At 38.3% G+C, this 17,440-nt stretch overlaps 1 protein-coding gene across 1 annotated transcript; it reads left to right on the forward strand.

Annotated features, from left to right (window-relative positions):
- The first annotated feature begins 6,518 nt into the window (after positions 1-6,518).
- Positions 6,519-7,289, forward strand: LOC136248111 (hydralysin-2-like). Its single transcript, XM_066039925.1, has one exon. The coding sequence runs from the start codon at positions 6,519-6,521 to the stop codon at positions 7,287-7,289; it is 771 nt and encodes a 256-aa protein (XP_065895997.1).
- The last annotated feature ends 10,151 nt before the right edge of the window (positions 7,290-17,440 follow it).

Genomic DNA, 17,440 nt, shown 5'->3' on the forward strand with positions numbered 1-17,440 from the left:
TACAGCTAAGTGACTGTTATTAGAATAGTTTGTATTGTCTGACTGCTTTATTAGAGTATCTCGATCTTTTCACCAAAATCATAATTCAGAACAATGCTATAAGTATTACTATCATTTGAAAAACTGTTATTTAACTAAGATAAAAGTTTAAAATGTGTCCTGTTCCATGACAAATTCCAGATTCTGGAACCCTGAAGTTTCAATTTCTTAATGTTTCAAGTACAGTGTAAAATCTAAAGGGGTTTCCTGAAACCCCTGGAAACTCCCCTCCATATGCCCCTGCTAACATTATTGCGACATCACTGTTTAATGACATCTCTGAAGTTACCAGACCCTCTCTCTATGTAGAAGGGCAGACAAGATAGAAACACTATTAACATCTGTAACGTTAACCATGCTAAATTTCTAGGCCAACTGTTGGTGTTTCTTTTTCAGGTACTAATAAGTTAGACTCTAAATTGATGAATGTTCTATGAGAGTACAAAGAGTGGATTCTAAAGAATTTTTTGACATCTGATTCTAAAAAAATTGACATCTGTTTTTCATTTCAACACCGTTGTGCAGTGGCATAGCCAGACTTTGCCATGTCTGGGCACTGGGTGGGAAAGTCATATTCAGCCATGCAACACACATACACATGCCCATCTTCATATGGACATCAATACAACATTTCAAAGAATAGTGTATGCATTATGTAACACTACTGTATGCAAAATGACTAATATAACCTTGAGAACCCAACTAGCTATTGGCCTGCTTAACCCATATATACATCTGAATGTGTCTTTATATAGTTTATACCTGACTATAGGAAGAAACTTGAGAGCACGAGGTGTTTTAATGCTCTTTATCAAATTACACATGATAAATATGCCCTGCCACTAGACTAGAAACAAAGAAACAACTGTTGATTAAACAAGTTGACCACACCATTTGAACTACCATTAAGTAGTATCCACATTGCTAAATGGGTGCTAATGTCTCAAATAACTTCCTCTATTCTCTGATCAGAGTTTGGACCACACCAAATGTTACATAACTTATTCTAAATGTAAAGTGTCCAACCCACTACTGGTTGTTTGAACTGTGTTATTTATTCTTGTATAATAGTTAAGTACACTAGACCCTCAGTTATCCAACCCTCTTTATCCGTATCCTCGTTTATCCACAATTGGTAACGACTGCTTTATTAGAGTATTTTGAGTACAAATGTATGTCTATTAGAGTATTTCAACAGAGCTCTGGATATAAATGTATAGACTTCAGTTTTACAAACAATTGATTTATCTGAACACTTTTACCATTGTCTGAGACACATCATGTTTCAGATAACCAAGGGTCCACTGTACCTTCATCATATTTGACTGGCTAATAGCCGCGGCTCTTACAATAGCTGCCCCCAGATAGTGCCACTCTACAGCCTAGAATTATTGTCATAAGAGTTGTCCTCGAATAAGAGCCACATCTTGTATCTGAATATGCTGGTACAACTGTTGATAAGACATGTTTGGAGCAGAAACCAGGCAAAGGAGTTGTTTTAAGCCAGGAAATAATGTTTTTGAGAGAAGTTTAAATAAGTGATACCGTTGAAGGATGATTGAACAAGGCCAGTAACTTGTGAATCCATACAGACACCATGAGCTGCTACCACACAAGCCCATATTAGCCGTCTTCACATAACAGCTGCAGGGTTTTCTTTGTTGAAAGTTGTAGTAGCCTCAGCTATATCCGGTCAAATGTAGTATTTGTTTTAACAACTATATGTTCCATGATTGCTGAATTGCAGCATGTGCGGTTTCTTTTACATTCAACAGAACAGTCACTCTAATATAGCAGAGAGACAGAATTAGTTGCTACTTGCTAATAGTTAGCCTCATGTTGGGTCTAGTGTTAAAAAAACTCTGGATAGTATGTTTCCTGCTTTTCTGTAAAGTTTCCCTAATAGAGCAGTCACCCTTATACAACAGTAAAATAAGTACTGTATACAGTAAATTGCTGAAATCACCCTCAGATTCAACCCCAATGGTCTAATTTTCCAAAATTGTCTTAGGGGTAGGGGTGGGGTGCATGGCCTACTAGGAAGCACACTAAGGTATGCCTTCCAAGCTTTAGTATTTATTTACAGTGGAACCTGTGTTACGGTCACCTGGATTAAGCGGTCACCTTTGCATAACGCCCAAATATTTTCCCATTCAAATGTATGTATTGTGGTCTGCATTAAGCAGTCACCTGTCTAACGTGTATAACGGCCAACCAAGAATTTGCCTATGAATCACTGTATACATAACTTCATCCTTCGTATAGCAGTCGCTTCCTTTTATGGTGGCTTGTTAAGCCAATAGTCTGTGACCACAGCACCATTACAATTAATGTGCATGCAATTATCACACTTCCTGCCTTTCAATGAATGCTATACAAACTATCAGGCTTCATTACTTAAACGTATTCAATAGCTATAACCAACATTCATAACAAGCTCACCTTGCCCTTTCTGTATGAAGACTAGTAAAATTATACTCTATTGCGGTTGGCGCGAGTCTCTTAATAATAATTACTCATTTATAATGGTCATAGCCACTAAAATGCTGCTGACCATCTTATGCAGGTTTTCTCTATAACAGCCACCTGTACATAAAGGCCAGATATATCTGGTCCCAAGGTGACCGTTATAGACACGTTCCACTGTATAGCTAGGCCCTAAAGTCTATCAGTTCTTCTGAATTTTAATTGCATTGGAATTAGCAGCAATGAGAAGGTGTGTACACTGGAGAAATGATTGTCAGCTCACTTATTGTACAGTACGATAGTACTGATATCGTACTGTATAGTAGAGACCACAAAGACATGGGTGTGGCCCATCCAAAAACCATCCTCATTTTTCCCAAACGATGATGTGGCAGTATTGGTTAGGTAAAACTAAGCCCAAACAAGCCTTCAGATTGACCTAACATGTTTCCAACAAGTTGCTACGGAATTTGAAAAAAACATTTAACAGAATATCTACCCTTCTACTCTGTGTGTGTCTGCGTGCATATGTGCATGTGCTGTAGTGAATGGTGATGATTGTGTGGTATCAATAGTCTTTTTCTAATGGTACAGGGAACAGGGAATTCTTATTATAAGCTCCGCTTGTGATTAATTCAGAGTAAACCAATTACTAGTAACTGTTAGTTACTCTGATGTAAAACTTAGACCAAAAAAATAAATGTTAGTTTACTCTGAAGTAAATCTCGGGGTAAACTATGCTATATACGTAGTGTCCCACCCGTTAGTTTACTGTTACATTTCTTACAGGGTAAAATGGTATATCAGTCTTCTTCCTGTGGTGAAATGGCATACAGTGCTAGCTCCCTTGATTATCTGAACACTTGGTTATCCGAACAGCAGAATTGAGTTCTCTTTTGTTTATGATGTATGTTCTATTAGAGTATTTGAGCTCTGTATACAAATGTATGGGGTTTGATTATCTGAACATGTCTTGGTCCCAAGGGGGTTGGATAACACTGTATTACCCTGTGATTAATGGTCATGTGGAATAACACAGTTACTTTGTTTATGCGAAGTGGTAGCTTGAAGCAGCCCTTGAATAGCCGTACTTCTATCCATTCACTAGCCAGAATAAAATCCATTGGCAAAAATGATGTAGTGTTGTTTAAGTTGTGTTACTCATTCTTGTACAGTAGCTGAGTAATTTCATCAGTCAGTCAGACTTTTTTAATTCAGAATAATATGTCCCTGAGAGGTTCCCTATACTATACATGTAACTGTATTTGTTGGATATCAAATGTGGGAATAAGCAGTTTCATGTATTCTTATTTTGTAGCAAGATAAATAAATGGAATACCTGTCTCAAGTTACTATTAATGGATAAAGATAAACACTTGAAAATTATTTATGTATATTGTCAACTGTTACGTGCTTTTATGTTGTTATCATACCATATTTTTAGTGTATAGCATCAGAATTCCACTTAAACTAATGTTAGGTCATTAAGTGGGTGTTTTTCTTTATGTTTTTTGGTCTTGAAAAAATCTACACTACTTGCAAGCTAAAAGTTGCTCTCATGATGTTACAAACTGACACTACATCTACATTCTTGAGGCATAATTTATTTATTAATGCTTTTCAGCGCAAGTGTTGAAGGTCTGTAGGACACCTGGTCCTACAGCCTGCTCAAAGACTTTAGCTACTTAAGGTGTGTTTGAAAAGTTGGAGAAAGGAGAAAAAATCTATGACTGGACCTAGGTAGCCTCGAACCTGCAGCCATCCGATTTACGCTCGAACGCTTACAGGAGTCTACCAGGTGGTCAGACTCCTGTAAGCGTTCGAGCGTAAATCGGATGGCTGCAGGTTCGAGGCTACCTAGGTCCAGTCATGGATTTTTTTCTCCTTTCTCCAACTTTTCAAACACACCTTAAGTAGCTAAAGTCTTTGAGCAGGCTGTAGGACCAGGTGTCCTACAGACCTTCAGCACTTGTGCTGAAAAGCATTAATAAATAATCAGGGCTATGGGGACAAGGTAGAGAGGCCACCATCAATTGTGACACAAGCAGCTGATGCAATAGGACCTTGACTATCTAAACCCTTGATTATTCGCTGTTTATTAGCGACTGTTGTGTTAGAGCATTTCTTCATTAGGTGAATGTTCTATTAGAGTAAGTGTATGTTCCATTAGAGTAGTTGAACGGAACTCTGCATATATTTAAACTGGCACACAGGTGTTTGGATAATGGAGGTCCTACTGTACTTATTATGCATCACAGTTAGACAAAGCTGCCACAGGTTGTTTAATACGTTAACAAATTTACTTGGTTATGTGTGACCCGGTCCTAGTAATAATAATAATAATAATATGTGACCCAGTCTGAGAAAACCGGTCTTATCGCCCATGTCAGCAGATTCTATTTTTCACCCAGGACGCAAAGCTACATGAATAAACTATCTCATTCCACAATCAAAATCAGTTTGACTTGAGTGGTTTAGTTTTGCTGACTGCTTTTCCAAAGCCCAGTGGCGATCTGTACGTGAAGTGTGGGCCCTTAATGGAGCTCTGGTCAGTCTGGGGATTACTGTATGTGGCTGTACAGCTCTGTGGTGTTGAATAAGTACCTCTGCTGCGAATTTCCTTTCATTTTAGCCAATTTTGAGACCTCAATGGCCCAAAACTTGGCCTAATTCATCCCTACGCCTTCCTTTTCAATTTTTGAACACCATCTTTCCCGCCTTCCAGGCCCCCGCCTCCCACCCGTTTTGCAGCTCGCCTCCCACCCATTCTGCAGCTTTTCGGATACAGTCAACCTCGGCTTAAAAACTATCTGAAATGGCGAGAAACTTAGTTGTTGGATACTTGCACAGTGGGTGCTGTGTAAGGTAAGGAACTGGTGTAAAACGTGTGAAAATTTGGTACACATAGCTTCAATCATTGGCGAGCTACAACACACTAAATACTTAAAACCGGCGTTTTACGATACTTTTAAATAAGCGATAAGCCCGGTTTTCCCAGACTGAGTCACGTATACAACCTCAATGTCGTCAAGGAAAATTGAGGCTGGTTTTTGGGTGATATTATTTCATGGGTCGCTTTACAGTAAGACAAAATATTGAAAGAAACTTATTTAGGTACCCTAAGAAAGTTTTACATTACAGCTCTTAATAATCAAAGAGAGTCTACTACAAATTCAGTTTATCTGTAATTTTATTACTTGTGAAACGTTCTTACGAGTGTCCTTCTATCCTTCATGCCATTATTCCAATAAAGTTTCAGCGATAGAGTCACACAACCGTTGTGAGATAACAGGGTGACAACTGGGGAAGAAATGTGCATTCATGTAGCTCTTGGTTCGTTGTTCAAAACATCTTTAAAAAGGAGTACCACACTTAAATACAGAGGGGTGAGCGAATACCTTTCCTTCTCCGTAAACGATGATACTTTCCGTAAAAGAAAGAAATACGGTAAATTAACAAAACACAAAAATTTTAAAGTAAAAGTTGGTCCAAAAAAATCGTTAGGCAGATTTACCCAGACCAATTTTTCCGTGACAATCGCAACGAATATATTCGGGGAACGCTTTACCTGGGGAACACAATACCCTGGGAAACATATATCATTGTAGCTTGTAGTAGATCTATAGTTAGTTATATGTGTGTTCGGGGAAACACGGATCCCGAATGATATGTGTGCGGAAACACGATACTCGTGTCACTGTGACACTGGCTGATTAGCCACTTTGAGTCATAATTTTTTGCACTACAAAATTGGAAAATACATGCATAGTTCACGTTATTTTTCATTACGTAAGGCTACCACACCTTTCCGTTAAACCATTCTATAAATACCGTGAGTAAAGCTGACCGTTGCTCTTCCGTCGTAGCAAAGCTATTATTATTATTATTATTATACATACATACATACAGTTAAAAGTTCTGTTAAACGACACAGTTTAAGAGTAGAAAGAGACGGCAGTCGAAACAAAATGGCTAATATTTTTTCTGGGATTCCTGCAGCTATAATTATGATTATGCTGATGATTAAAGCACCAATAAACGCTCAACCTAATTTTCCGTATGCTTCAAAAACTGACAACACGGTCCTTACCACGTGGGATGATTTAGCAGCTGGTGGATTGTCAAGACATGACCTTATGCAGTTGTATGAAAGGAATTATGGTCGACCACCACATGCTGTGTACCTCAATGGAGGCATTTGCAAGGAGTATGATAAGTATTGCTATAATACCCTTGGGGATATTGTTGTTCTTAAAAAATCTGTCGAGCCTCGTAGCATTGTAGCAGATGAAAAAATGCTCGATAATTACTCGGACCAGGAGGCGACTATATCAGTGACTTTAGAAGCAAAGCATGAAAAGTCAGCTAAACTCACAGTAACAAGGACTTCTTCGTTTTCATATAGCCAGACAATTAAAATTGGTGCAGATTTATTGGACATTTCATCAGAGTTTACCTATGAGTTTGCAATTAAAAACGAAATGAGCTCTGAATCCACGACCACCGATGCTATCACGATACAGGATTCCATTGATATTACATTGCAGCCAAATTCTTCTGTGATCGTAAGGCTCGATGTCAAATGGCTTGAAGAAAAATCTGAGATAGAAATACCGATCAACATTGTCGGATTTACTGGGGGTGACTATCCCGAACCATTGGATGGTCACCATTATTGGTTTCCTTGGTTGACAGATTGGGTGCAGCTCACATCAAGTATGCATGCAAATGTTATTTCTGCCTATGATATAAAGGGTGAGATTACTCTTCAGAATTTGGTCTAGCTATCTAAACTTTACTGTAGTTGTAGTATGTGTAATCTGCAGTTGTATTTTGTTACTATATAGCCAGCTAATTTATTTGTAATTGTATTTGCAAGGATAAAAACATGCGCTTGTTCAAAAATATATTATACATTATGTACTTATCTATACTAATTATATTCAAAATCAAACAAACTATTACTGGTGTGTGAGCGTCTCGGGATTATACTACCATTAAACCAGTTTCAACTCGACTTTTTCTTTTTTTGAGTTGAATGACCAATTTTTGATGCTTTTCACATTCAAGTAGCTAAAGTTCTATCTGGAACTATAAACTCTTTAAACTTGATCATGTCTTTACAATATGTACTAACGGGAACAACAATAGCCTTGTAATCAGCAGACTCAAAGCAGAGTAGTAAAACACTTTTGGGTACACCAAAGCATAACCGATAATTGAGGCTTCAGTGGTTTAGCACACTGAAGTCCTCCTGTAACTTCACAGAATCAGAGGTGTTAGATATCTTTATGTGGTACTTGGTATCATCAGCAAACAATAACATTTTGGAAACTTAAGAAGCAATGGTAGGGTCCGCAACGCGAAAAATCGACATCCTCCAGTCAACTACCTAACTATTGTCCTGTGTTAGGCTAAGTGTAACTTAAATAACACCAGCGTGGCAGCCAAGTTTGTCACTTTCTTATGGTAGAAAACGATACAAATGTCTTAAAATCACGTGATTTTTCGTTGCAGCAGTTCGTGGGGTTCTTCGTATGTCACGATATTCACTCTCAACATTGTTCAAGTAGTCTATCATCAACTCAAAGTATTGGTGGTTTGATTTTATTGGTCAGTTTCTGGTGGCAGCACGATCTGTGCAGCTTTTTGGCGACAGACAAAATGTTTCTTCCTCTGGAGCACAGGACAAGCAGAACAGCAACTGCGCCGTGGGTCAGCAATGACCAGTACTAGGTGAAGTACCTGCATGCGGAGTATGGTTATAATTGAAGCTTGTTAGCCATCTGGCTGAGCCATCTATATGTGACTGGGCCTGCGAAAATAGGGCATGTGGGCACATGATTTTTGCCTCCTTTTTTAGACTTTCATCACTCATAACATTTTGTACCATTATGCTATAGCAATGTAAATTTCAGCTCTTAGTAAGCATTTAGTTGGCTTTATGATGCAAGTTACAGAATGCAAATATTCTGTTCCAGAACTGAGATATGAACTGTTATGTGAAAAGGCGTAGTTTGTGCCCACATGCCCTATTTTCGCAGGCCCAGTCACATATGCTGAAATTCGGCCAAAATGAAGCGATTTTTACAAATAAATACCAGAATGGTTGATACATCAATGAGACAGTCTCCAACAGCAAGGATACGACGCTTATAAACACCTAACAATACAGCTATCTCGCCCAGTAAACGCATAGAGCAATCCAATGCATGAAATAAGCACTCACGTGATCGATAATCAAATCTCGAAAAATACAACCATGATCTATTCCAATGATATTAAAATCACTTGGAATCAAGTGACAATCAGTTTGTGTGCATTAGGTTCAGCATCTCGATTAGCCCAGCAGTCTGAGACTCTCCCTATGATGCCGTCACAGCATAAAACACACCTGCGTTGGCCCAGACCACGCCTGAGTGAGCATTTAACACAAATATTTACAAAAGGAGCACACTGCATGGTTCCTATTCAGAAATCAAAGCGATTTCATGGATATTTCAGCGATTTGAATTTCGATCACGTGAGTGCCTATTTCATGCATTAGATTACTCTATGCGTTTACTGGGCGAGATAGCCGTATTGTTAGGTGTTTATAAGCTTCGTATCCTTGCTGTTGGAGACTGTCTCATTGATGTATCAACCATTCTGGTATTTATTTGTAAAAATCGTTTCATTTTGGCCGAATTTCAGTATATAGATGGCTCAGCCAGATGGCTAACAAGCTTCAATTATAACCATACTCCGCATGCAGGTACTTTACCTAGTACTGGTCATTGCTGACCCACGGCGCAGTTGCTGCTCTGCTTGTCCTGTGCTCCAGAGGAAGAAACATTTTGCCTGTCGCCAAAAAGCTGCACAGATCATGCTGCCACCAGAAACTGACCAATATAATCAAACCACCAATACTTTGAGTTGATGATAGACTACTTGAACAATGTTGAGAGTGAATATTGTGGCATACGAAGAACCCTACGAACTGCTGCAACGAAAAATCACGTGATTTTAAGACATTTGTACCGTTTTCTACCAGAAGAAAGTGACAAACTTGGCTGCCACGCTGGTGTTATTTAAGTTACACTTAGCCTAACACATGACAATAGTTAGTTAGTTGATTGGAGGATATCGATTTTTCGCGTTGCGGACCCTAGCAATGGGAGTTTATCAGGGGCTCAGAAATCATTAATAAATATGTGACTGGATTTTGGAAAAACGATCCAAATCGCACATTAGAAGTTCCGAGATAAACGGTTTTAAAGAATTGAAGCCAGCATAACTCTCCAAGGATAGCAAGCACGCGTATGAAATTTACACAAAAGATGCATCAATCTGTTACCTTTCAAGCCACTTCCAGTACTTGTAGCTGCTTGTACAGTTTCCCGCCAAATAAGATAGAAAATCTGAGCAGTTGGACTAGCGAAGTAGTATCACGAGTGCTCACAAAGGGGTGGAGGCTGGGGGGTGGCGGGGAGGGCAAAAGATAGGCCTCAAAATGGAGGCAGACCACGATTGGAGTCCAGACACCAGATTACAGGGCTGTGCTGGGTCCTTAGTGGCTGATATGTAGCAAAATCTACAGAGAACACGTCTGGCCAACATTATAAGGCTGTCCACCAGTAAACCACTGACTCTTGCAAAGCCAGGTCCTTCACAAGGCCTGAAACCGCTATTTGAGCACTCAACACCACCCAGAAAAGACGTGTGTAAAAACCAGCCTCGTGTAGTTTGAGTAGTGCTGAGGGTCAAAACTTGTAGTACGATAGTGTAGCTATCCACTGGTGGTGTTAGTTTGATTTTCCCTGATGTGCGATTTGGATCGGTTCTGTAAAATCTGGTCACATATAAGGAATAGCTAACAGTAAAAATTTTGAATAGTTAGAACTACTGTGTGATAGTAGTGTGTGGTTACTTCAATCTGGATCACTCCAACATTTTCACTCTTTCCCACAATACACAAACTAGAGGTCATGCATATAAATTACTTAAGTCCCCTACTCACCATTCATGTCGGGTCAACTATTTTGGCACTAGTGTAATTAATGACTGGAACAGTCTTACTAGTGATATTGTAGGAAATCCTTCATTAAATCAGCTATAGACAATTACTTTTATGACTATAGATTCATGTTAATGTAATAATGATACTCATAGTTAATTTTTGTTTATTGTATCTAATTTATGTATGTATATGTATGTAATTGAATGGGTGTACAGGCTTCTAAGTCTCAACCCAAATCACATCATAATCATGTGTGATATATGGATTCCTGCAAATACAATTATGATTATACTGATGATTAAAGCACCGGTAAATGCTCAACCTATAAATGAGTATGCTTCCAAAGATGGCAATTAGGTCCTTATTACACGGGATGATTAATAATATGGTGGATTGTCAAGACGCTTTACAGTTGTAATAAAGAATTACGGTTGACCACTACATGCTGTGTACCTTAACAGAGGAATTTGCAAGAAGTATATGTAAATGTGACCGTCTCAACAAAATTCCGACTTGTTCGCACAAGCATGTGTATACTGAGAAAATTGAAATGTAAAAATAACGCGTAAAATTGCGCATGCTACAAAAAAAATACGCAAGTTTTAATCGGACCAGTACTCTAAGAAGGAAGACTCAAATTGATTAAACCTATATGCCATCTTATTCGCCTTCGATTGGAGAGTTCGAAAATCGTAGTTCTGTTTCTCTAGCTCCAACGGTATGCGTATCACGTGCGTTTGTTTACGATGAGGTAAACGTAAAAAAGTTCGTCATCGATTTTTGTATTGAATCGCCGTCATATTCATATGCACAAGTGTCTACAGAGCTAACACTATTATTATTATTATTAATTAGCAAAGCCCGCTAGGGGCAACACGCTAATGAGCATCACAATCACACATTATATTATATTACTTACAGCGTTCTTAAATGTTTCAAGATCTATTGTGTCGATGTTAGGAATTTGAAATTACACAGTTTCAAATTCTTTCCTTTCCAGAGAAGTGCCGGCCAGTTAGGAAGTCTACATACCACATTTGAAGAAAATTGCTCCAGCCAGTTCCGAACAAAATTTCGTTTTAATTTCTTCGTTTTTCTTCTACTTCTTCATTTCACACACTTCGAAAAATCCGCGATAAAACACGAATTCCTGCTCCAAACCGGCTGCAATTTGGCACACGTGAAGGAATCATTAAGGCGGATCTCAGCACCAACTTTGGTAGGAATCCGATGCACATTCACGGAGTTATGGTCGATTATTCGCGTAAAATAAGGTCGAAGGTCTGTCACGCCCACAGAATAAACACCTTGAAGGAATGAGTTGAAAATTGCTATGTAGATGGAGTAACCATGTAGGAGTGCCTTCTTGTGGTTTGAAAAGAATCGAGATAAAGACCATGGAGATATGACACAAAACCCAACCTGTGTCACAATTACGCAATCGATTTTAATGAATAAAAAAACTATAATTTTTCGCGCCTACCATGCAAACCACTTAGAGCAATGAGCTGAAAATCGGTGTATAGCTGGAATACTCATCATAGAAAGTCCTTGCAGTAGTACAGAAGAATCGGATTACAAACCACGGAGTTATGATTCGAAAGCGAGCTACGTGCTGCAAATGCGAGATCGAGATACTCTAATAGAACAGTCACCCTAATAGAGCTTTCGGCTACGTTTATAGCTTACTCCATTAAAGAATTATATTACATTGCAAGTTATTCTGTATAATTTCAGCTACAAACAGTTAATCCTATAAGCAATTCAGCTAGAAACAAGTCACCCTGTACAGAAATCAACTAGAAGAAGTCATCTTGTAGAGAGTTCAGCTGCAAACAAATCACGCTGTAGAGAGATCAGCTAGAAAAAAAGAATTTACCTTGTAGAGAGTTCAGCTACAAATGTATAGAGAGTTCAGCTGCAAACAAATCACCCTGTAGAGAGTTCGGCTACGAAAAGATCACCCTGTACGCCTGTAGAGAGTTCAGTTAGAGCTGAGAAGTCACCTTGTAGAGAGTTCACCTACAAAGAAACTACCATGTAGAGAGTTCAGCTGCAAACAAATTGCCCTGTAGAGAATTCAGCTACAAACAAATCACCCTGTAGAAATATCAGCTAGAAACAAGTCTCCCTGTAGAGAGATCAGCTAGAAGAAGTCTCCTTGTAGAGAGTTCAGCTACAAAGAACCACCAGGTAGAGCGTTCAGCTGCAAACAAATCATTATGTAGAGAGTTCAGCTATGAACAGATCACCCTGTAGAGAGTTCAGCTACAAACAATTCACCCTGTAGAGAGATCAGCTAGAAAAAAGAATTTACCTTGTAGAGAGTTCAGCTACATATATAGAGTTCAGCTGTAAACAAATCACCCTGTAGAGAGTTCAGCTACGAAAAGATCACCTGTAGACAGTTCAGCTAGAAGAAGTTACCTTGTAGAGAGCTCAAATACAAAGGAACCATCATGCAGAAAGTTCAGCTACATGCAAACAAATAATTCTGTAGAGAGTTCAGCTACTAATAAATCACCCTGAAGAGAGATCAGCTAGAAACAAGTTACTCTGTAGAGAGATCAGCTAGAAGAAGTTACCTTGTAGAGAGTCAGCTACAAAGAAACATCATGTAGAGAGTACAGCTGCAAACAAATCACCCTGTAGAGAGTTCAGCTACGAACAGATCACCCTGTAGAGAGTTCAGTTAGAAACAAGTCACCCTGTACATAGATCAGCTGGAAGAAGTCACCTTGTAGGAATTCAGCTACAAAATAACCACCATGTACAGAGTTCAGCTGCAAACAAATCACCTTGTAGTGAGGGTGACATGTTTCTAGCTGATGGGTTATTGTTTCTAGCTGAACTTTCTACAGGGTGATTTGCTTGCAGCTGAACTTTCTACATGGTGGTTTCTTTGTAACTGAACTCTCTACAAGGTGATTTGATTGCAGCTGAACTCTGTACATGGTGGTTATTTTGTAGCTGAATTCCTACAAGGTGACTTCTTCCAGCTGATCTCTGTACAGGGTGACTTGTTTCTAACTGAACTCTCTACAGGGTGATCTGTTCGTAGCTGAACTCTCTACAGGGTGCTTTGTTTGCAGCTGTACTCTCTACATGATGTTTCTTTGTAGCTGGACTCTCTACAAGGTAACTTCTTCTAGCTGATCTCTCTACAGGGCCTGTAGAGAGATCAGCTAGAAGAAGTTACCTTGTAGAGGGTTCAGCTACAAAGAAACTGCAAATAAATAACCCTTTAGAGAGTTCAGCTAGAAACAAGTCATCCTGTAGAGAGATCAGCTAGAGGGATCACCTTGTAGAGAGTTCAGCTACAAAGAATCATCCTGCAGATAGTTCAGCTACAAACAAATCATCCTGTAGAGAGATCAACTAGAAGAAGTTACCTTGTAGAGAATTCAGCTACAAAGAAACCATCATGTAGAGAGTTCAGCTGCAAACAAATCACCCTGTAGAGAGGTCAGCTACGAACAGATCATCCTGTACAGAGTTCAGATACAAACAATTCACCCTGTAGAGAGATCTGCTAGAAGAAGATACTGTACCTTGTAGAAAGTTCAGCTACAAACAGATCACTCTGTAGAAAGTTCAGCTGCAAACAAATCACTCTGTAGAGAGTTCAGCTATGAAAAGATCACCCTGTAGAGAGGTCAGCTAGAAAAAGTCACCTTTTAGAGTGTTCAGCTACAAAGAAACCACTATGTGGAGAGTTCAGCTGCAAACAAATCACCCTGTAGAGAATTCAGCTACAAACCAATTGCCCTGGAGAGAGACCAGCTAGAAACAAGTCACCCTGTAGACAGATCAGCTAGAAGAAGTTACCTTGTAGAGAGTTCAGCTGCAAACAAATCACCCTGTAGAGAATTCAACTACAAACAGATAACCCTGCAGAGAATTCAGTTAGAGTCAAGTCACCCTGCAGAAAGAATCCTGTAAAGAGTTCATCTACGTACAAGCAAATCACCCTGTACAGAGAGATCAACTGCAAATTATCCTATAGGAATTAATTGACATGTAATAAATATAATTATGCATTATACATATAAATTGTGACCGGATTTGCAAAAAGGTACCTTTTCACACATAAAATTTGACCCATTTTTTCACCTTTCAAACTTTGTAACTTTTGTATCATTGCAAGCATGTGTCTGTAATTTTCCATGCATATGTCTACATTATGTAGCTACATTTTGATACGAAAAGAAAGTCAGTCAGTGCAAGGAGTCAACAGTTATGAGATTTTGTTTGCCGGTATGTCAAATGTGTGAAAAGGTACCTTTCACAAATAAGGTCACATTTGTACATTTACTAATAAAATCAGAATGAGTTAAAGTATTTATAAAATCTGCTTTGTCATTTTCTTTTTCCTGTGGTAGAAAAGTATAGGTTAAAAACCCCAAAGCTGGCCATAAATATAAAAAGAAGTGAAATCTAATCAATCAAAAACAGCCAAGCTGTAAAAAAAGGAGTGCGGCCCTTGAAAAAGCTATGGTGAAAAAGATGTGAAATCCAGCGGCACCAAATTCACCTGAATTGTCGTTATTTTTTTTTTACCATTAACCTACCATCACAGCCATTTCCTGGCCGCCACCTTGGATTTCACATCTTTTTTCACCATAGCCTTTTCAATGGCTGCACTCCTTTTTTACAGCTTGGCTGTTTTTGATTAGATTTCACTTCTTTTTGCATTTATGGCCAGCTTAGGGGTTTTTAACCTATACTTTTTCTACCACAGGAAAAAGAAAAAGATGAAGCAGATTTTATATATACTTTAACTCATTCAGATTTTATCAGTAAATGTACAAATGCGACCTTATTTGTGGAAAGGTACCTTTTCACACATTTGACATACCTGCAAACAAAATGTCATAACTGTTGACTCCTTGCGCTGATTGACTTTCTTTTTGTGCATAAAATTTCAGCTTCACATTTGATTTAGGTTTGCACTATAACATGTTAGAATTTTGTAGATACAGTATCATAATTATTCTGAGCAATATGTGTCAAGGCAGGTGTGCAGTTTGTACGATGGACAGTTTTATAACATTGTTGTTCACCACTTTTAATAATAAAATTCACAGTACAATAGTGAAAAAACAAAATACAGGTCACTTCTTCCCTTTAGCTTCTAGCACCTATAAAATGGTCACCACATTACATTACAATAACAAACCATATTAATTTTAGTTGTATGTATATGAAGTACCATAAATAATACTTTTTGTAGCATAAATTTTCATGAATGGAAAACATTCTGTCTCATCTGTATCTACAAGGCAACAAGACACTAGCAAAACTGGCTAAAATGTGTGAAAATGCCATATTAAAGTACAGAAAGTACTTTGTCAGTGGTGGTATTAAGAAACTACACTGGTCTCATATAGATAAAGCTATTTAACACTTTCTTGATAGTCAACAAGTCATACAATGCTAGCAAACATCAAAGCTTGTGAGGACATATTATTAATGAACCACAGAAGGATATGCTAGGTGCATTAGGTATGTGCTGGTTTTGTGGCAATTTTTTTGGAAAATATATTCGTAAAAGTAAAGAGTAAAAGGCTGGAAATTGGAAAATAGGCACCAAGGAATGGCAACTTAGCACATTTTGTATGAAAAAGATCAAGATACTGTAATAGAGCAGTCACACATAGTATTAGGATAATATAATATGCTCACAGAGATCAATATAATCTAATAGAGTAGTCACTATGTACGAAATATTCTAATAAAGTAGTCACACATGCTTGAAAGCTTGATATACTGCAATTAGCTTTTATTGATGGTAGGCAAAGTAAAGAAATTTTGAACAAAATAGGTAAGAAAACAAAGAATTGCTGGGAAAAAAGGTGGGGAAAAGTGAAATAGGCTCTAGAGGTGCTACCATAGCACTTCATTTTTCACAGTGTATAGGTTGCCTTCAGACCACTTAAAAATTGTATGGGATCAACAGTAGTTTGATGACACATTCCAACCTCCTCTAAAGCCATACAAGACACAGAGGCTTTGATAGTTACAGCATTACAACACATGTGACCATCTCAGCAAAAACCCGCATAGTTCATACAGTTGCTGAATTTGTCAGTGTTATCTACAGTGTTCATAGAGTGGGCTGCATAAAAGCCCAGGCTGTTATTTCTTTACCAGCATTTTTGACCCGGCCTGTAAATGAATATGGCCTTTATTTGAGACTGTGCATTTATTTTGGATTGGTCCGACTGACGCCCAACATTTAATCAAATTCGGGTGGTGGTAGAATGTAATTACTGTAAGGCCATCATTGTTCGATTCCTTGTTTATCGTCACATCCCACATCAATTTTTAGATAGCCACATCAAATTTTAATTATTTGATTACAGACCATGTGAATTCATTGTTTCATGATAGAAAGAGGCACAGACTGATTAAGGGTAAAAGTAGGCCATCCTGTGTAAGACACAATGAAATAAATACCATGCACAATATTTACTGTAACTATACAGTGCATGCTGAAATTTACTTTCGAACATTCTATTGATACTCTACACCTGCAATTTAAATACTAGCATATGTATCGCCATTGCTATATTATTAGTTAATAGAGAAAACAATATGTACATGCAGGTACAAGTAGAATTCAGAACTCAAAGTAAAGTTTCGTGCACGTAAGTTAAATGTGTTAATTCGGTTCATCTCTTGCGAGATCCGCCCCAGTTTGTGTGTAAAAGAGACCTGGCGTGACCTGTAACACACGAAGTGTTAGTTAACAATTGCGTTTTAATAATGCAATGTACAGTGAAGTACGGTAAGTATACATATAGCTCGGCTTTTTATTAATATTAGCCACGCATGGCAATCAGAGGATTCCACGCGTGGTACTGTCATGGCGCAAAAATCTCTTTTCCGCGCCCACGGCATGGCAATAATCAGTCCCTCGAGTAAATTTTAGTT

The sequence above is a fragment of the Dysidea avara genome, chromosome 2 (genome assembly GCF_963678975.1).
Source record: "Dysidea avara chromosome 2, odDysAvar1.4, whole genome shotgun sequence".
NCBI classification, from domain to species: Eukaryota; Metazoa; Porifera; class Demospongiae; order Dictyoceratida; family Dysideidae; genus Dysidea; species Dysidea avara.